This window comes from Natator depressus, chromosome 2, assembly GCF_965152275.1.
Source record: "Natator depressus isolate rNatDep1 chromosome 2, rNatDep2.hap1, whole genome shotgun sequence".
Lineage (NCBI taxonomy): Eukaryota > Metazoa > Chordata > Testudines > Cheloniidae > Natator > Natator depressus.
The window spans coordinates 259,309,434-259,331,130 of NC_134235.1; the positions used below are offsets into that span (position 1 = coordinate 259,309,434).

The window sequence follows — 21,697 nt, forward strand, 5'->3', positions numbered from 1 at the left end:
CACAGAGAAGTGAAAAAAAGGGCCCAAGCCCAGCTTTATCTGAATGCTCATTTTGCAGAGCACCCTGCCCATGCAGTTGCTTAGGGGGCTAACTCTCCAAATGAGACAACCCCCTGCTTCAGCTGCTATTCTATTTATTTCAAGTCCTCCTTGATTTTAACCCTTTTCCCTCAGGTCAGGGAAAGCTGCGGGGGTTGGCAAATGGAGGTTTTTAAAAAAATTACAAGCGTTGCCTTTTTAAGAAAGACAGGGGTGCGGTGGTGGTGGGGGCAGGGGTGGGGGTTCAGCTTTAAAGAGACAGCGCTGAGGTCACAAAGGGGCCAAGCCCTCAGTTGGTGTAAATGGCCATAACATCCGTTGACTTCAATGCAGCTGGGCCGATTTACATCTGCTGCGGCTGTGGGCCAAGGAGTTTAAGCCCCAGCAGGTCCTGCATCTCTATTCTGTTTGGCACATGTCCCGCTGATCGGCCCCATCTGTTCAGGTTTGCAGCGGGTGGCAGAAGGTTGCATTACCCAGGAGTTCGAGTGCAACGCGAAGAATCCAAGAGACTCTAATCCCAGCCCTGACCTCCCCCAGAGTCACTCGATCTCCTTGTGCCTCAGCCAGTCCAGCTAGAAAATTGAGTCAAACCAAAAAGCAGGAACTTTACTCAGGACCAGATGCTGCTTTGGAGCAGAGGTTCTTTGGGTCCATCTACGCCAAAGCCTGTAGTTGTGTCCACATCTAGCTGGGATCTGGTCAGGTCTCCTCAATTAAGATGGGCTGGTACTTAAAGGGGAGACCTGTAGGGAAAACCTAGACTGCTGTGGCGAGTGGGGTGAAAAATTTAGTAAGTGGTGCTTGTCCCTCTGGGGCTGTGTTGATCTCCCTTTGATGTTTATCTGGCCCCCATTACTGTAGTAGCTGAGCACTTCACAATTGTTAATGTATTTATCCCCACAGCGCCCCCTGTGAGGCAGGGCGGGACTATTAACCCCATTGTAAAGATGGGGAGCGACAGAGCGGCTAAGTGATTTGCCCAAGGTCACATGGGAAATCTGTGGCAGAGTTGGGAAATGACCCCCATGTCTCAGGTTAGAGCCCCTAGCCACTGAGCCATGCTTGCTTCCTCTTCCATTTGAAAGATGAATTGTAAAACAGAGCCGCTTCTTAGGTACCTCTTAATGCTCCATCGCACTCTGCAGTGGAGGAGGACCAGCAGCCAAAGAGTTAACTGAAAATCTGAACACCTGGATGTAGCCAGAAGGGCCTTTTGCAAAGGCCAGAAGGGCCTTTGAAGAGCTTATCATCAGGAGGGGCCGTTAGATGGTGGGGGCTCTGTTGCTCTAACAGGGCTGCCTTCTGTTTGAACGGTCCAAAACACATGGACGCTGACATATGTATATTAAAGTAAATCTACTGCCCTCTGGATTCTCTCCCTTGGAGAGCCCAGCCCAGCCCACCTCCCTCTCCTTTCTTGCTTTATTTAGGCACTGTGTCTTTAAGATGGCCTTATGATAATTAACTGTCTCCAGATGCATGGTGCCAATTAAGGTCTTTGTTCTTGGATTCAGAGGGAAAAATATTTAAAGGCGCTGCGCCTCTTGAAAGATGCAGCCAGCCGAGTTCCTGTAGCAAATATGGATCAAGCCATTGTAATATGATCATCTCATAAGAAAAGGGTGGGGGGAGGGCTAGGGAGAAAGATTTTGGCTTAATTAGAACAGGCTTTGACTCCAAGCGGGGAAACAGCCAGGGTTCCACCACTCAGAACAGTGTCGTTTTGTCCCGTCAGCTGGGATCTATCCAGCCATGAAGTCTCACTTTGCGCCCACCTTCATGGTTCTTAGCTGGGCTCCGTTTTGGGGAAGCAAAGAGGCCTGTTTTAGAACCGTTACAATTTCTAGGCAATCCGCACGGCCATACTCTGATGCTGGTAATATAGACACTTCGGGGGGAACCGTGGGGTGGAGGGAGAAAGCTGGAGGAAGAACAAGGGTGTTGTTTAGTTCTTCTGAACTGTAATGGTAGAGGTGAGCCTTCTGCAGGGGAATGGGAACACGGGGGGGCTGCTGAGGGCCACGGACTGTCTCCCCTCAAAGATCCCTAGTTTGTCCCTTCTGCTTCCGAGGAGTTTCCTTTTCAGCCTGCAGTTGAGCATGAGACAGAGGGAGATGTTCAGGTCCCCCTCGCCACCGCAAAGGTAGGCATGTTCACACGCCCACCGACGTGCATGTGCACGGAGCTCCACGCACACAGACACGAATGCACTAATATTCACGTGCACACAAGTGTGTACAATGCTGCCAGCCTCGAGCAGCTACAGATCAGGAATCTGTGCTCCCACCCCTCCAAATCCTGAGATTGGTTTAAAAATCATGAGATTTAAAAAATAATAATAATAAAGTGGCTTCTTTTTCTTTGCCATCTAGTTTCTGAGCCTTCAGAGTCACGCTTGGGTCTCTGTGACACAAGAGCCAGAAACATACTTTTTTCTTTATTGAATGACTGCTGCAAACCTCGTCTCATCATATTCTTGGAACACAGCGACACCAGATTATCACCCCAAATTTCCCCACAAGGCTTGTGATAAAGTCACGAGAGTTGGCTAGATTCATGCACACTCAGATTCTCATGCAGACAAGTGCACATGCAGAGAGGGAGCGACAGCCGTGCACAGATGCTTTTCGGCCCGGAATGTGAGTACACACCTGCCCACAGTTACGCCGTGCAAAAATTAATGAGGAAGTGTTACTGACTCCTTCTCATGACACACGAACTAGGGGTCACCTAATGAAATGAATAGGCAGCAGGTTTAAAACACACATAAGGAAGTATTTCTTCCCACAACGCACGGTCACCCTGTGGAACTCTTTGCCAGAGGATGTTGTGAAGGCCAAGACTATAACAGGGATCAAAAAGGAACTAGATACATTCTTGGAGGATAGGTCCTCCCTAGCTTCTGTTTGCTGGAAGCTGGGAATGGGCAACAGGGAATGGCTCACTTGATGATGACCTGTTCATTCCCTCTCAAGCAGCTGGCACTGGCCACTGTCGGAAGACAGGATACGGGGCTAGACGGACCTTTGATCTGACCCAGTGTGGCCGTTTCTATGTTCCCACACTCCTCAAGCCTGAGTGATTTTTCTTTCAGACGGGGGGAAAATAGGAAATCAGGAAAGAACCAAAGGCCCCAGGAGGGAGCACAGGGCATTTCTCCTGCATAACAAGCTGCCTCAGCTCTGCTTCAAGCAATGTGCAGACGGGCAGGCTCCTTAGAAATGGACGGTACACAGACGGCACTCCCAGTGGTCACATGGCTACGCATACGGCCACAGCTGCTCCAGTTCAGCAGTGATGGGAATCACATAAGTACCTAGATAAATCATCCCCTCCCTACAGACACACAGGTAGAGGCAGGTCCGTAAAGACAGGGGAAGAAACTCTTAGTGGTGAGCCGCCAGGCAGCGGAGATTAGCCCGTCCGTCACCGCGCGTGGGTGGGTATTGCCCAGGCATCCCCTTCTCTCATTACCTCCCCTGCGTCCCGTGCTGGGGAGGGAGGAGAAAAGAGGAGGGAGGCAGAGCACCGAGGAGGAAGAAGTGTGGCTGAGAGAGGGAAGGGGGAACAGATCGGAAGATGGAGGGAGAGACACAAGTGAGGCTGGGTCCAAGGCCAGGGCAGGAGCGATCACAGCCAGGGGCGAATGCTTTGAGCAGCCGCTGAACTGTTCCTGGGCGTAAGCGCCAGGCTGCTGACTCTTCCCACCAGTCAGGCAGCCTACTACAGGCCAGCTGTGCTCGGTACGTTGCCCCGAGAGCGGCTCTCCTGCAGGCCCCGGTTCCTGGCAGGTAGCCTGGCTCCTGACCTGAAGAGCTTATCATCTAAAGAAACAAGTGATCTCCAAAGAGCGGGGGAAGAAGGAAACACCAAATACACACAACTTTTAAAGCACATTCATCCCCCCACCCCCAAACCTTGAGCCACGCCTGGCCGATGTCTTGTAGGCTCACCGCAGAGGTGGTCTTGCGGAGAAGGAGATGGGAGCGGCTTTATGGCCCAGTTCAGGGAGGGCATCAGGCTCAGGGGGTTGTGGAAGAAGTTGTGGAGCAGCAAGTGGCTGAGGTGTCGAGTAGGTGAGAGATGGCAGAGCAGAAAGGGTGGGGAGCCCGGCAATGAGAGAGGAGGGTGAGCAAGCAGGAAGAGAGGACGGATGTCGGGCAGTACCCGAACACTTACAAGACGTGGGTAAACATCTCTGCTTGCTACAGCCTCCCTGTTCAGCATCCCTTGTGCCTCAGGGTCCACATCTGTAAAATGAGGATCACAGCACGGCCCTAGCTCACAGGGGTGGTGAGGCTAAATACATCCGAGATCGTGAGGCTCAGATACGAAGGTGACGGGAGACAGGTATGTGCGAAGAGGGAAGGTGCGGAACCAGGAAGAGCCTTTAAAACAAAGGCAAGCCGCTAGGATGTGCTCCTATGCAATGCGTGCTCTGGGCAATCCCAGCAATCTGCCTGGGTGGGAGAGGGATCAGAGGAGAGCTACAAGAAAGGTTGGAGGTCTCCAGTGCGAGAGGAAAGCCGCTCAATCTACGTAGCTGATCAAAAAAAGGAGGTCAAGAGGTGACTTGATCACGACCTTTAAGTACCGACACCGCGGGACTATATTTGATACTACAGGGCTCTTTAATCAAGCAGATGAAAACAGGATGAGGGCCAAGGGCTGCAAGTTGAAGTCAACGTTCAAAGTGGCAGTAGGTTGGGTGTTTCTCACAGGGAGGGTGATCCACCATTGGCAGAGCTCACCGGGCGACGTGGTGGATTCTCCATCACTCGAAGCATTTAAACCATGACTTGGACATCCTCCCAAAAGGTACACTCTAGTTCATCCACAGGTTGCTGGGCTTGATGCAGAAAACACGGTGAAATTCTCCAGCCTATGTCTTCAAGTTACCCAGGTTACCTAGGGAAGTGGTGGAATCTCCATCCTTAGAGGTTTTAAGGTCAGGCTTGACAAAGCCCTGGCTGGGATGATTTAGTTGGTGTTGGTCCTGCTTTGAGCAGGAGATTGGACTAGATGACCTCAGTCCCTTCCAACCCTGATATTCTGTGATCGAGAGATCAGACTAGACTACCACCCATGTTTCCTGCATCAAGCCCAGACCCTTGTACCAGAACTAGAGCTTGTCCAGTCCTGGCCTTGAAAATCCAGGAATAAATCTGAACTGCCCTGTGGGCCCTTCTCTCCAGGTCAGCGAGGAAACCCCTTGACATGCTAGTTTGTTGGGTGTGTGCAAGCAACCGGTATACCTACCCTCATCGATGGCTGGAGAGCCCTCATCTGAAGGGCTGTTCATCTGGCATGTTTCCCCAGCGTTACTGTTCCTTTCCAATACCTGGAATAAATGCTGGTTCTGGGAGCACTGAGTGGCATTTAGGGACTCTAGCTAAGGCAAACAGGGAAGGCTTTAACATGGGAACTGAAGGAGGAAGTGACTGAAGGACACACTTACTTAGGGAAGGGAATCACTGCATTCATATCATTCCATACAGGATCCCAGTCCCTCAAAAAAAGAGTTTAAATCATTCCCCCTTGGTTGAAATACTCCCTCAGGACCTTCCAAAGGACATTTCTGTCCTGACAGCTTAGGTCATGTCTACACTAGCACTTATGACAGTAAAAGTTTTATCACTCAGGGGTGTTTTATTCACACCTCTGAGCGACATAAGTTTTGCCAGCATATCTGTCGGTGGGAGACACTCTCCCGCCAACATAGCTACCACCGCTCGTTGAGCTGGTTTTATGTCAACAGGAGAACTCTCTCCAGCTACACGAGGGATCTTACAGCGGTACAGCTGTGCCACGCTGCAAACTTGTCAGTGTAGGCATGGCCTGAGGGTGCTATTTGTCTGGGTGCTGATCCGTCAAATGGAACTTGAAATGAAGGTGGTATGTGGGTGCGCTTCCCAGACACACTTTGTCAGTTAAGCACCGGCAGTGCGGGTCGGGCACCGGAGTGCAGTTGTGGTTTATATGGAGGTCCTGCATAAACTGGTTGTTGTTTTGCACTGGGAGATGTTTGTGGGGCAGGGGGCAGTCGGTCCGTGGATTTGAAAAGGGTCATAGACAGGGGTTTAGGGGGCTGAGGTGAAATCTGCATCTTAACAACAAGGAAGGGAGTAAATCGCTTAGTTGTGTGATCCTGTCCTCTCCATTCCTCCTTCTCCATCCACTCCTCTTGCAAGGATCTGTGAGTGCCAGGCCGTGGGTGCTGGCAGGCACCAATCAGTTACCATTTGCAGTCAGGAGGCGACTAGCAGCGTCAGGGATAAACTGGGGCCAGGAACCAGAGTCTTAAGGTTCATCGTAAGGCAAGGCCTGGAGCAGAAACAAAGCAGACAGTGTCTGCATCTCTGCTCAGACAGCTCCCCATGCTGGCTTCCTGGTTTATATACTGGTATGAGCCAATCAATGGGCTGCAAGGGGCTGCCAATCAGGCCCTGCTGGCTGGTATTTCCTACGGTGTCTAACTTCCAGGGTCCCCCAGCAGAAACCCCCACCCAGAGCTTCCATAGTGATGCAGAAGCATCGATGGCCCAGACCCACTGGAGTCCTATGTTCTAATCCCCCAGGGTCTCTGCACTTTTTTATGCCCAGGCTAAATTTGGACTCTACAGAGCACCACCACTCCTGTGGTGAGAGGAGACCCCCTCTGCCTTCTGTCTGTAAAGCTGTGGGACATGTTAGCTGAGCGGGCAAGGGGCCGTTTGCCTGCCAGCCCCCAGCTTGTCCTCCCAGCTCCGGTGTTGGGGCCATGAGGTGGGCAGTGTCTGTAAAAAGGGCCACTGGTCTCCTTAGCGAGACCTCTTTGTCAGACAAGCCAGGATGGTGGCAAGTGGCCTCCCCTGCATCTAGCCTCCACACCAGGTCAGTTTGCAAGCTGGACTGTGCGGCCAGCTCTGCTCTAGAATTCCTGCGACCACCTGTGGGCGAACAGAGAGTCAGAGACACTGGTAGCACACAATAGATATAAATAAATAGCGTTTTCAAACAGGTGTGCTTTATGATCCCCCACGGGGCTCCCCAGCTCGGCCGAAGGTCGGGGAATCAACCAGACAAGGGCTTCTTCTCTTATGTCACTTAGCAGTGTTTTTCTTCTCTTGCTCTCCACCTTTTTCTTTCTTTTCATCTTTCATTCTTTTTTCTTTGTTTTTCTTTCTTCCTCTAGTCCTTCCTCCCCTTCTGTCTTTATGCCTTCCTCTAGTCCTTCCTCAGCTTCTTTCTTTCTTTCTTTCTTTCTTTCTTTCTTTCTTTCTTTCTTTCTTTCTTTCTTTCTTTCTTTCTTTCTTTCTTTTTCTTTTCCTCCTATGGATGTATTTGGCTCCTCCAGTCTTGCCATCATTCCCCTGGATCCAGAGATGTTCATTAGGGAATCAGGAAAGGTTGCACCTGTGTGTCTGTGGCAAGGACTAATGCATGGGCTTTGAGTGAAAACCTTGACAAGGCAACTGGCCGGCAGAAGCTGTCCGACAGCTGCTCCCCACCGTCCCAGCGCTCTGTCCCGAGAGCAGCCTGGTTCTTCCACAGGGATCTGTGCTGCGCTAGGTGATATGGATTTGGGCTGGGTGCACCAAAAACGTTGTGGTTTAACCGATCCACCGTGTCCCTCTATCAGGCAACTCATTGTATTATCCTAGGGCCTTCTAGGATCACTGCAGGTTTGCCCGTCCAGGTGCCATCTGAACGGCAAATGCAGCTCTGCTGTTGTAAGCAGATCTGAGCTGGTGGCAGTGAACATGACTGTGTCCCCGTAGCAACCATTTTCACAGCCACAGTATGCTCCTAACTCCTATGGGTGTACTGCTGCATTCTGGGAAAAGCCGGGCAGTTTCCCATAGTGCCTCATCGAACAGGAGACAGTGCCCAGGAAGAGTTGCACACAGAACAGCATGTGGAGCAATGCACTCTGGGAGGCCCTATCATACAGGCTTCTGGGAGGAAGGAGAGCCAGCAAATCCAGTCACACAGGAACTGTGGGGAGTGGGGGAGAGGGGTTCCTGTGAATACAGCAAAGAACAAATGTGCTGAACCAGTTACAATGAGGCAACATTTACCGGCCTAGGCCTATGACATTCAGCCATTCGATGAAATTAGAAGACGGCAAATTCAACCCTGATAAGGGGAAATACTTTTCCACACAACGTGTGATTAGACTGTGGAACTCCCGGCCACAGGATGTGTCATCAGAGCGAAGAGCTTAGCGAGATTCCAAGAGGATTGAACTCTGGCGTATCGAGAGTTACAATAAAACCTCATGTTCAGGGTTTAAGCCAGTCCATTAGAGATGAGGCTAATTGAATCAGGGGGCAGATTATCTCACATCTGCCACTTCAGGGCTCTCACACCTTCCTCTGAAGCATCTGGCCTCTGTCAGAGACAAGATCTTGGAGCAGGTGGACCTCAGGGCTGATCCATCCTGGCAATTTCTAGGTTTCTACCATGCCACTGCCTGGTTCCTGTCTCTACTACAAGCTGCAGGGTAGACAGGGCAGCAGATTTCCATGCAGGCTGTGGATTTGAGTTCTACATTTCTGCTCCCACCTGAGGGCAAACAGTAAGTCAGAGACACTGGTAGCACACAATAGACTTCTGTCTGGGTAGCGTTTTCAAACAGGTGTGCTTTCCGGTCCCCGACGGGTTCTGCAGGAGTCTGAAGAATCTGGAAAATCTTTCAGTTTTAACTCCACTGGGGCAAACACGTGACCAGGCCTGTCTCTTTCACCAACAGAAGTTGGTCCAATAAAAGCTCTTAAGCCCATGTCTATAATCACCACGGTGCCATGAGAGCAACTTTCACTGGACAGTCACTACCTGTAATATCAGAAACATCCAAGATACTGTGCTCATCAGCACAGCTTACCATACATGTTGAATGAGGCCAGGGCCAGAGCTGTGCAAAGACCGGGCGTTTTGGTTTGCTGGCCATACCGAAAGATCGGGGGAGGGGAATCATTTTAGATCCACCCAAACCAAAATTTTTAAAAAATGTTCAATGACCTGAAAAGTAAAAAAAAATGTATATTCATTTGGGTTGAATGAAACATTTTGTTTGACCGGAAATGAAATGTTTTGTTTCATTTTTAGCTTTTTAAAAAAAGGTTTTTACATATTCTTTTTAATAACGTTGAAGTAAGTCTCAAAATGAAGGGTATCTTCAATCAAGAAATCAAAATGGTCCCATTTTCCCAGAATTATTTTAGTGGGTTTTTTCTGTTGACTAAAACAATTGGGCAAATCCAACACGAATTCGTGAAATGTTTCCATCAATCTGAATGTCCATTTTTTGGTGAAAAATAGTTTTGGCTGAAAGATTAGGTCCCGCTCTAGGGTCTTGCATGTGATCATGCTTGTAAGACTGTAAAGATTGTGATGCAAAGCACATAAGAACATAAGAATGGCCATACTGAATTAGACAAATGCTCCATCTAGCCCAGTGTCATGCCTGTGCCAGATGCTTCAGAGTGAATGAACAAAACAGGGAAATTTCGAGTGTCATCCAGTCCCAGATTCTGACACTTGGAGGTTTTAGGGATACCCAGAGCATGGAGTTGCATCCCTGATCATCTTGGCTAATAGCCATTGATGGACCTATCCTCCATGAACTTACCTAATTCAGTTTTGAAACCAGTTATAATTTTGGCTTTCACAACATACCATGGCAATGAGTTCCACAGGTTGACTGTGCATTGTGGGAAGAAATACTTCCTTTTGTTTGTTTTAAAACTGCTGCCTATTAATTTCATTGGGTGACCCCTAGTTCTTGTGTTATGTGAAGGGATAAATAACACTTCCCTAGGCACCTTCTCCGCACCAGTCATGATTATATAGACTTCTATCATATCCTCATTAGTTATCTCTTTTCTTAGATGAACAGTCCCAGTCTTTTAATCTCTCTGCCCCTAATCATTTTCATTCCCATTGTGTAATGGGAGCAGAGTTAAGGTTACCAGGGTGTTGCTGGATTTTTGAGGGTACCCTTAATATCCTTTGGTTTTTTTAATGTTATAGATAATCCACATCGCTGAAGTTTGGCAAAGTTGTAAGAAACTGTAAACAGGATCTTAGCTGCCAGCTCCACCTATAATTAGACAGTGTATGTGTGTCTATACAAATGTACCTTAACTCTGCCCCCTTGGAGATGGCAGTAAATCCCTGGGATTATCAGCATGTACTGACCTGCAGTCACTGAGTTAGGTGTAGCTGTACTGAATGGTGGAGGCATTAGCTGGTGCACCTAGGAGGAGGTCTGGTTGTGGTATAAGGGAACTGGAAGGCTGTGCGCCTCTGGGTGTGTGTGTGTGAGCTTTTCTCTGCAACCCCTGTGCATATGATCAAAGGAAAGAGGTACCTGTTGTACTTTGTGAGATCCAGTACGCCTCATTTCCACGCTGAATGTGCATGCACAGATATGAGTGCTGTGTCTACAGGCCAGATGGTACTTTTGCTGCTGACTCCAGAGCTAACTATGTCTCTGCCTCATTTCCCTACCAGGTTTCACCCATTGTTTGTTGCGTCCTTTGCTCTTTACACAGCCAAGAAACTATTCAGAAACTACTTTGGCACATTTGGTTCCCATTTGGTTCCCATTCTGTGTTAACGAAATATACAAGTCAATACAAGCTGGGTGAATAACAGATTTTGGGTTCTCTAGCAATTCCAAAGAATCAGGTGGAAAGAATTCAGATCAAACCAAGCCTGATCTTTATTTTTTGGAAATTTTCAGCACACCGGAAAAGTAGGAAAACGTTTCGTTTCGGGTCAGAAGAAATGTTTTGTTTTCATTTCAAGCATCTGTACATTTTTGACTGTTTTGTAAATAAAGGAAATTTTGAAACAAAAAGTCGTTCTGAACTGAACAAAATTGAAACGTTTTGATTTTTTAAAGATTTTCGTTTAACCACCACAATTCATCGAAGACCGGACAAATTTGCCAAATGTTTCAGTGTTGCCGAATCAGCAATTTTTCACCCCCAAGAAAGTTTTGTGTGAGAAATTTCACCAAGTTTTACTAGCTGCTTACACACTTCTGCTCTGATTGGTAGCGTCTAACACCTGGAACACAGTGAGCACCAGCTGAGCGCTCACAAATTAGTTAAAGGATTTTCCTGTGCACCACACCTGTGTTTTCTGAACCTACACAGAGCTGCTTCCCCAAAGCTTTTGAAGTTCGCCCCTTAGGCTTTTGTCCTCAGCTCTTGTTAATGAGCCTCGTGGCCTGGCCTTCAGCCCTTTACTCTGGAATCATTTGCTGTTTCCGGCAAGATGATATTAACCAGAGAGATGGGACCATCTTGTGCTATATTGAGTTTGTGTTTAACCTGAGTCCACCGCTGTGTTTGTGGGTGGATGTGCATATTCGCAGAGACTTGTCAGAGGGGAGGGGATGTGACTTGCCCACCCTTTATCCCCCACTGTGAAGATCTGAAAGGAACAAACAGGCATTGTTAGAATGTCTACTCACCCACCCCCGGGCCCTCCCTGTTTTTAGGGCCTCTTGTCATTCCTCAGATTTCTTCTCTGATATGGAAACTGCTTTATGACTTCCCATGTTTCACACCGGTGTCAGATCCCAGAGAGCCATCTGCTGGGAGGAGACCACCCTCCCCCCCCCACTTTGGTAGGCCCTGAACAGGAGAAGGAGGAAGGGCCCAGGAAAGGAGAGGAGGAAGGAAGAGGAGAGAGGAGGGTGGGGAGGGGAAGACTGATGAGGAGAGAAGCCCAGACTCTTTCTGGTACCTGGGCTACCTTGTATTCAAACAGCAAGATCAGGTGTGAACAGCCAGCATAGTTAGTGCCAGGCAGCTGAGTCTAGTCAGGAGACTTGGATTCTGGTCTGGGCTCTGCCACTGACTTGCCCTGGGACTGCGGTCGTGTTGCTTTGCCACTCTGCGCCTCAGTGTCCCCCCATCTGTAAACGGGGGGGAACATGGTACTTTTATGTAAGTGCCAAAACATACATCAAGCTATCCCCTGCCCCGACGAGCTCGCAGGCTGGATGGCAGACACAGATCAGGACCCAGGCATTGTGTGCCCCAGAGGAAGGGATGGGCCCCTCTGCTGCTGTTAAGTGTTGAACGTGGCGCGCAGGATGGGCTAACGCCAGCGGGTGGCCCGGGAGGGAGGAATGAGTGGAATGGGGAGGGGCTAGTGCAGTGGGAGCAGGGGGTGCCCCATGTAGGTGGCATGGAAGGGGGTGCAAGCTTGGGAATGGAAGAAGGAAACAAACTGGGTGATGGCACCAGTAGAAGGGGCGGAGAAATGAGCTTCCAGACTCAGGCTAGGGCAGAGTCCATTGATTGAAAGACAAGGAGGGAACCCTGATATTTAGCCGGACCCCCCATAAAGCACAGGCCTAAGGAGCTGTGAACCCACATGGTGGCATAGCACTTTGCGGTCTGTGGGTGCAGCTGCATTATAATTAGTTCTATGCCACCAGTGCCTAGAGATCCCAGCCGAGATCAGGGCCCCATTGCGTTAGGGGCTGTATGAACCCACACTGCCCTGAAGGCCTTTGAGTTTGAAGAGGCAAGACGGACAAAGTCACCATTTTACAGCTGGGCAAACTGAGGCCCAGAGCAATGAAAGGACTTGCCCATGGTCACCCAGGGAGAATCAGCAACTGGACTGGGTCTTGTGACCACAATGCCACCGTGCGTCTTTGAAGGACTGCATGTATGGCTTGATAAATCCTTCCGTTTCCTTGGACCTCTAGTGACACTGGCAGGCTATTTGGGCTATTTTAGAGCGAAGCAGGAAGGCTGGGCTGCGCTGGAACTGGACGGCACTGCCATCAGCCCAGATTGGTAGTCAGCGAAAGGTGTCACCATGCTGGTGCTTAGAGACCCACAGGAAACACGGAGGGGGATCTCCATCTAACACTCCTATGCCAAAGAACAAGGCGGGGGTCTGGGCTGTAGCAGCTGATGAGAAATATAGTTTTCCCCCTTTTGGTTCCCTGCAAGCGAGGCAGATCTCAGCTCCATGCTCACAGAGGGTCTCTGTCTGCAGCCTCACCCCCCCACTGCTCTCCAGCCAGCTCGGGCCCTGCCTCGTTCATCCTCTTTCCACCCTTCTCCCCTGCAGGTTTCAGCCCGCCAAGGCTGCAAGAGTGGACGCTTAACTTCCCTTGGGGGCTGCTGCGACCTCTGCCCCCAGGGCTATGGGGTGGCTGTCCCGTGCGGCAGCTCCAACACGGAGTGCGAGCCCTGCAGAGAGAGTGAGTAGAGGGGACCCCGGGGAGGGGAGAGCAGGCTAATGGCTGGGCAAGGGAATCGGGGATGGCCCTTTCGGCCAGTATCTCGTCTCCAGCAGTGCCCAGGGCCAGCAGTGACAGAGGGAGGTGCAGAAACCCATCCCAGTGGTCAGTTACAGGATCACTTGGTTGCCTTCCCCTGTCTGTGATGCAATAGACCCATCTCACTCTGCTAAGGCAGCGGGCCTAGTGCACCCCACGCCTCGGGACCTGGGCCGAGCCCCTCGACGGGCACTTATAAAGGGCGCCCACCTCATCCCATTGCATCCCACTGGCCCCATAGATGCTGCCATGTGTGGGTGACTGGGCCTGATCAGCAGGGTAACCGGAGGACTAATGTGTATGAGAGAGAAGGGTAGGATGGGGGGGGAGTGTGGGGAGGGGTCCTGGGATGGGTCCTGGCAAGGAGAGGTCGGGGAGCTCTGGAGTGAGTGGGGGCATTGGGGAGGAAAGTGAAGGGAGAAATGGTGGGGGATGGGCCCATATAAAAAGGGCAAGGGTATAAGGAGGGGGGCTTATAGGGTGAGCAGAGTGTGGCATAGGAAGGGACGTCTAGTGTCCTCCAGCTCCAGGCCACGTCCTCTCCCTACTGGCCTGGTAGGGAACGGGGACCCGACCCATGAGCGCTGTAAGCTGGCCCTGCAGAGATCTCATTGCTCCGCAGGTCTGGCCGACCTCCTTTAGCCTCTTCTAAATTGGGGGCCTTTGTTCTGTTAGTGCTCGTGAGAGCAGGGGTAGCTGGGCCAGGGGTCTGCGTGATTCCCCAGCGACCGCTCGGCCGGCATCCCTCAGTCCCCACCTGCTATTCCTGGCCTGGGCCGCGCCCCACCCAAACCCGGCACTTCTGCCCTGCAGCTGCTCTGAGCCCGAGCCACCCACCCACCCTGAGCTCAGCTTGTCAGCCGTGCCGCGGTCGCGTGATGTGGACCCGGCGGCGGCTGAGAACCGACCCAGCTCGATCCCCACATGACCTGAGCCAGGCCAGGGAGCCCAGGTTCGCGTTATTCCCCCTGGAGAGGACATTCACCCAGCGAGAGGCATTTTGAAGCTGATCGGACGCCGTGCTGATCTAAAGGAAGCCGCCTTCCAGCCTCAGCTGGCCTGTCTGTGGAGACGCACTGCCTGGGTCAGTCGCTAAACAGACAAGCCGTGTCCGGGCCTGGCTCAGCTGAGCATGTGGCTGCACAGCTGCTGCTGTGAACCGCACGCCCATCGGGACAGCTGTGGCCAGTGCTAGGATGGGAGACCTCCCCGGAGACCCTGCAGTCAGCAGGAGAGGTGATGCGGGTGGCACTCCACCCTTTGGGTCACTTACTAGCACTGTGCTGCCTTCGAGGGAGACCTGAAACCAAGGTCCTGACCACCTGTGGTCATTGAGGATCCCAACTCAGATAATCGCATCCTGTCTCTTTAAATCCCCCTGCAGCTTTTCACTTCCTATTCTAAACGATCCGGAGGGGTGGAGGGCTGTTGCTGTGAGCTGTTAAACAGCTGCTATGTTCCACCTCAGAGGTGGCTGCATTTCCTCAGCTGATAAAGACATGCTGACGTATAGTTCATCAGTCCATTTGTAAAATGCTTTGGGCTGTATACATGCAAGCTGGTTGACATTAACACACCCTACTAGAGGGTTTGGCCGCTTTTACCCACAATGCTTTGTGCAATGGTAATTCAGTGGCTGAGTTCAGACATATGAGCATGTCTCCCCCTGGTGGCTGGCGCCTGTAACTATAATAGCCTGCTACCCGCAGCGGATGGAGTTACTCCTCTGACTCAAGTGGCTTGTGGTTAGGTTGCTGACAGGTGCGGGATCTGTTGCTAGTGGCTGTTATACCAGGAATAGGTTCTGAACTCAATGGATCTCTCTTTCCGCGGCAGATGGGACGTTCTCCTCCATCAGCAGCGCCACAGAGCCGTGCCAGCCGTGCTCACGGTGCCCAGAGCACGTGCCGGTGGCAGAGGTGTGCACCCCCACCCATGACACTGTGTGCGCCCCCCAGTGCGCCCCTGGCCACTACCTGCCCGCGGAGAACGGGAGCAGCAGCCAATGCCTGCCTTGCCAGGTGTGCGGGCAGGGCTATGGGGCAGTGACGCCGTGCAGGCCTACGGACAACACGGTCTGCCAAAAGTGCCCGGAGGGCTTTTACTCGGAGGAGAAGAGCTACGCAGCGCCGTGCCTGCCCTGCCGGCTGGAGTGCAACGAGGACGAGGTGATGATCCGCGCCTGCAGCCCAGTGTCGGACACACTGTGCATGGGTACGTACCGCGCTGGCGGGCGTGGCTGGCTGTATCGGAGAAGGCGGGCGAGCGCGGGCTGGGGGGATCTGCCCGGGTGGCGAGCGAGGGGCGTGTGCTGACTTTTGTGGGTGTGCGGGTTGCGGTGGGGGAGTTGTGTGTTGAGCGGTACAGGGGGCGACTCAATCCAGCTGGGCCCGTCTCCCACCTGCCGCTGACTCACGACAACCCAGGCAGCTGGGGCGTGCAAAGCGGCTGAGAAGTAAGCACGGCGACTGGTACCATTGCGTCTCGGATCCACAGCCGTAGGCCAGGACGCCTTTGGGCCAGGCACTGTCCAGACACAGAAAGTCCCTGCCCCAAAGACCTGACAGTCTAAGCTGTGTGTGTCCGTCCCCGCCCCCCGTCCCCCCCCCGCAGCCGCAGGGGAACAGTATGTTGTTATTACAGCTGTGTAAGCTGGCTCAGCAGCCCAGGAAGGATGGATGTCAGGCCAGAGTCGGTTTCAGGGCACAATTTATTGGGTGAACAGAGAACTTACCAAATACCAAACTAAAGTATTTCCTCTGCCCAACCCGAACTGCAGATCCCAGTGGTTCATCCCTCCCCTCTCTCGGTCCCTCTGGGTCCAGGCACTCCGGCAGTAAACTTCCTACAGTTCTCCAGCTCAGAGATCTGGCTGGCTTCTATAGGGACTGACTATCACCTGACCCACCCCCACCCTGCTGCTTTGGCTGGGAGGCAACTGGTCAGTCACAAGTGGGGCTGGGCCAGCCACTTTGTGACCAGCTGGCTGACACCTTATGAATGAATTCGATTGTTGTTGTTGTTGAAAAATGGCATTAAAAATCAGAACTTTTGATTGGAATTTTTTTAAATGGATGTGGGGGTAGGGATGGGATCGGATTAAATTGGAAGATTAAAAATTTATCTTTTTTCGTTTGGGTGGGTGGGTCATGGGTGAGTTGGTTTTTGGACCTTGTTGGTTTATCATTTTCCCCTTTCCCTCCCACCTTTTAAAAAATAACTGAAAGAAAGAAAGAAAGAAACAAACAAACAAACAAACCAACCCCTGTCCCATGTCCTAGTGTGAATCTGTAGAAGGAAAATGACCGTGATGCTTTTAGCACATCTCCCTCCACGCTCGCCCACCCCTTTTGTGATCCACTCTGGTTAGGATGGGACCTGTCCTTTGCCCATTGCTGGAGGCGGAATCTAGCTGTCATGTCTTTAGCCTGAGACTGGCTTGGTGCCTTGCATTGGGATAGCCCAACTTGCAGGGATAATAAGGAGACAATGTCCCATCAGGGGCTCATTCCCCCTATCCTTCCCAGAAGGCCTTGGCATTGGAAGATAGCCATGTGTGCAGATCGGACCAGACCCTGGCCCAGTTTAAATCAGTGGGAGCTTGGCAATGGGCCTGGGTAGGATTTGACCCAGATTGTCTTAGGTGTCCTCTTGAGACCTGTTTTCCTTTTTCATTCCCCTCTGTCTTGTTCTCAGTTTTGCTTGTGCATTTACCGCTGAAGAAAGGCGCCGGGTTGGTAGCTCTGGGGACTGGAGTCCTCTCCCCAGAGAACAGAAAGCAGCCGGGCTGGCTGCCATCACACCAACCCTGGTCTGAGCAAACCACGGGTAGGGTTGAAAAGGGGCCTTCAGCCTCTCTAGCTCATTTGGCCCTTGGTACCTATGTCAAAGGGTGTGAGTAACACTGGTGTCCGTAGCTTTGCTAGGCTGGTGTCTGCTGGAGACCTGACAAATTGCCCGAACTGCAGGGCAGTGCCAAGCTGGGCTGAGTTTGAACTGGTGACAGAGAGCCCCGGGCAGGCATTTGGAGAGCACCGAGCTAAGTGGGGCAGTGACGAAACTCATTTCCCGCATCATCATTCCCTGGAGCTGCCCCGCCCCACTTCTTCCGCCATTCACTAGCACTATACTGGCCATGGGGGAAATATTCCTGGAGCAACGAACATATCTGGGGCCTCAGTTTTTGGATGGCCAACCCAAGTCCCCTAAAAAGGCCCCGATTCTCAGCCAGCGGGTGCTCGGCACTCTCTGAAAATCAGGATCCCCTAAGGGGTCTTAGACTGAGCACCCAAATCACTAGTCACTTCTGAAAATCTTGGCCTGTCTGGCTGTCTATCCAGCCCCATACACACTGGCTGGCTGTCTTTCCAGCCCCATACACACTGGCTGGCTGTCTATCCAGCCCCATACACACTTGGCTGGCTGTCTTTCCAGCCCCATACACACTGTCTGTCTGTCTATCTAGCCCCCCACACGCACACTTGATCATCTGTCTGAAGAATGAAGGGCATGTTCCCAGGAAGAGGATCAGGGCCAGAATCAGAGGCCAGAGTGGATTGAATCCAGCGAAACACTGCCACCCTCTCTCTTTCCATCTTCCTCTCCCCCAGGTTTTGTTTTAGAGAAACAGTTGCTTTTTTGTCCGCGAGGACAGAGTCTCCTTAGGTTGCCCTTAATCTCCCCTTTGTCCCGGTCGCTGTGTCTTTAATCCCGCTTGGCTGTTGCGGGGTGAGTATGTGGGCTTGTTAATGAAACTCTCTGAAGCAGAGTGTATTAAAGGGCTGGGTGGCAGCGCCATGCCGAGGGGGCAGCGCCAATCCCTTAAGACTTCATTGTCTCCCCGGTATTTGCCTCCAGCTTCCGTGTGATCTCGTCCTCGCCGCTTTTGAAAGTATCCGGCAAAGGGGCGTTGCCATTCCAAGCGCGGGAGGGGGCAGCTCTGCTGGAACGAGGCAGCGTCCTTGGGCCCTGTTCACTTCTTAAGGGGCAGGGCGGGCGTTCATGGGGAGAGGCTTGTCCCATAATAGAACAGCGGGGGAGCCATCTCCGGTCAATGATATTATGAGAGCAGGATTGAAATGGATGCTGGGCCAAGGTCCAGGGCTTGCTATATCTTGAGAATCGGCAGGGAAACAAACCAGTGTTTTCTGCTGTTACAGCCCTGGGAACTGACACTGACTTGGGGCCTGATCCAAAGATTTTTGGATGAGGCCCTTGGTGCATCTGGGAATTGACCTACCCACTCTGTGCCTCGGTTTCCCTATCTAGGAAATGGGGATGAAAGGAAAGTGCTTTGAGCTCTTCGGCTCACAGGAGCTATGTATGTGCAAAGTATTGTGGGCCGCCAGCTGCTAAAATTGTGTAGGGTGAAAGGCCAGCTGGGAATCAGAATGGCATGGCTTTTCATGTCTCACAATCCTCCAGGGCTAGCAGTGCATTGGCGGCCCCGGAACACATGTTTCCAGGTGTTGCATAGTGATCGGGAAGAAGACACTTCTGTCAGAGCAGCAGGGGCTCAGGGAAAGGTGGCTGCTTTGCACACTGCTCGAAATGACCAAGGTCCTTTGTGCGAGTGAAACCCAGCCCCTGTGCATTGCAGGATTGGGGTCCAAGAGGAGGGGGCACCAGGCTGGTCGGGGTCTGGCTCTCCTCCTCCAGCGCCACCCGCACTCTGAGAGCTACCACCTGCTGATCTCTGTCCGAGTGACCCACCAGGACCTGCAGGGAGCAATGTAGAAGCGGCCTTTCCAACTCACCAAACGGCCACAGCAACTGGACGGCAAGCGACCGCACCCGGAGGCAGCAGAATCATTGTGTTGGCCCTGAGGAGGCATCGGTTCAAATCCTGCCTTTGCCATTTACCTGCTGGGTGACCTTCAGCAAGGCTCTCTGCTTCATCTTAGACTCCCACCTTCCATCTGTCTTGTGGACTTAGGCCGCAGGGCCTGGATCCTCCAATGCGTTTAGACACCTCACTTCCATTGATTTCAGTGGCGCTTAAAGACCTTGGCGGAGCTGGGCCTGTGGAAAAGGGGCTGTCCCTTTGGCACAGCTGCAAGGTGCCCAGCCTCAGAGGCAGCCTTTAGGCCCTGCTATAATATAAATCGTCCACATTCTGCTGACACTCCCTGAGCTGCTGTGTTATTGGGAAGGGGACAGCACTGGCGCTGCCTGCCATTGCTAGGCACCGAGGGCCGGGGTCCCGTGACTGACAGCTTCTTCATTCAGGGTTAACCCGCCAGATTTCTTCCATCTCCTCCTTCCCCAGGGCTCTTCCACCGTCTCGGGGAGTCTCTGCTGCAGTGATACCTGCAACGCCATAGTCAGTCGCTGGCAGAGAGCGACTGACATGCTGGAGATGTGCAGAGCTGGAGGGGGACTGGGGCCCGGGGCCCGGGGCCTGGGGCCCATCAATAAATGCCTGATCCATTGCAGTCAGGGGCAGGGACACTGGAACACTTTTAATAGTGGGGGTGCAGAAAGCCAGCCCCCTTCCCCCTTCCTCACTTCCCCCCAGAGCTGAGTCCAGGAGCAGGGCCATGTCTCCAGGACGGGCGGAGGGACACGGACAGGGGTAAGGGGCCCGAGGCTGGGACCACATCTGGGGGTAGGCACAGGGCCCACAGCTGGGACCCTGGAGGGGGTGGGGGACAGCAGTGGAGCCCCGGGCGCAGGCTGGCCGCAGAGCCCAGCATAAAACCTGGGGGTGCTGCAGCACCTCCCGCACCCCTAGTTCCCGCACCTGTGATCAGGGGGCATCTTTCCGCTGACTTCAGTGGCTCAGGCCCTAGGGGCAGATGACAGGTGTCTCAGAAGGGGGTGGAGGAGGGGTGTTTAAGGGAGGGACGAGTGGGTTGAATTACAAGCGATGGGATGAAATTAAGAAAGAGAGAAATCAAGGGGAGAAGGAAACGTCCCAGCGGAGAGAACTGCACCGGAGCTGGACCGTGTCATTTTCAGCATGAGGAGAAACACCCAGGCCGGCTCCGATCGAGCTAGTGCGCTGAAAATAGGAAGTCTAGCCGCGGCGGCATGAGCAGCGGGAAGCACTGATCGCCCGGAGCCCAGCCCCGGCCCAGAGCCTCGTACATAGTCAGGGCGGCTGACCCTCCCCCCGCCCTCGCTGCTGCGGCTGCCTCTCTGGTTTTAGCCTGCTCGCTCGTCTAGACCTAGCACAGCTACATCTAGCCGAGCGGGAAACGGCACCTTCTAGGCCTAGTGTAGACGTACTCCGAGCTGCGGAGTAGTCCCCGTCCTTTACACTAGCCTGGCTTAAACACCTGGGAAACGGCTCTTGGGCTCAGATATTGTTAGTGGCTTAAGAAAGCTTTTTCATCTCCAGTTTCTCTTGAATTTCAGAACATGGGCAAACTGGGAGGAGCCGAGCCCCCGGGAGAGGAAGGGTCACAGCCCCTGACCTCTGAAATGACCATGCTTGTCCCTTTCTAGTTAGTAGATAATTAAAGTCCTCTCCCTCCCCCCAAACACCACGCCACACGGGGCAGAGAAGACCAAACTCATATGCGCCTGTCGGTTTGAATGAGAGGGGCTGGCGGGAGGGAGGGGAGGATGAGGCAGGTTTGCAGGACGGCCTGCAGGCTTATAGAGCCATCACTGGAACAAACGCCACTTGGAGACATGGGAGCTGTCCAGGGCGTGGCAGGGTGAAAGGATATTAAAAACATCGGGCTTGGGCCTTTTTTCACTCGTACGATGGAGGAAGACAGCCTGAAAGGTTATTCTGGGGGAAGGGAGGTTGCTTTGTGTTCTGACATTGTTTTATCTGGAGAAATATCCGAACCGTCAATTCTCCTCTTCCTTGGTTTTGCTGGAGGTCTTCTGGAAGGTCTCGGAGATGTTTATTGTGAGCTCTTTGCTCTAATTGATAGGGCCGGATGGTTGACTCTTTAACAGACGTGTCCTTTCTCCCAAGTGTTCATTAGGCATTAGAGTGAAATAGGTGGTCATGAAAACCAGACTTTTGAACATACCAACGAAAAATCCCTTCCCTCTCCCAGTGGCTCAAATTTCAGTGCTGTGTGATGTCTTAACTTCACTCACTAGCTCTCCTGATGTCTGCCAGGGCAGACCAGTCCCCAGCTTGGAATGTTAAAAAAAACCCAAAAAGGTCCAGGGAAAAAAACCCTCCTGTTCTGATACAAACACCTAAAGAAGCCCAGCAGGGCACCTGGCTTCTGGGCGGGATTTGGCCACACAGAGCAGACTCTGGCAATTTCCCCTGTACAATCAAGTACGGAAACCCCTCCTGGCAAGGGTATGACATGTTACAAAAGGCACATTGCTGGGAGATGGGACAGATGTGGAGTGCTAATGGGGTGGAGTTTTGCTTCAGAT

At 52.3% G+C, this 21,697-nt stretch overlaps 1 protein-coding gene across 1 annotated transcript in view; it reads left to right on the forward strand.

Annotated features, from left to right (window-relative positions):
- Nucleotides 1-21,697, forward strand: part of LOC141981827 (tumor necrosis factor receptor superfamily member 16-like) — a 45,531-nt gene that overhangs the window by 10,242 nt on the left and 13,592 nt on the right. Inside the window, exons 3-4 of the mRNA XM_074943458.1 lie at nt 13,132-13,264; nt 15,179-15,556. Coding sequence (XP_074799559.1) covers nt 13,132-13,264; nt 15,179-15,556 — 511 coding nt within the window. The remainder of the gene's footprint in view (nt 1-13,131; nt 13,265-15,178; nt 15,557-21,697) is intronic.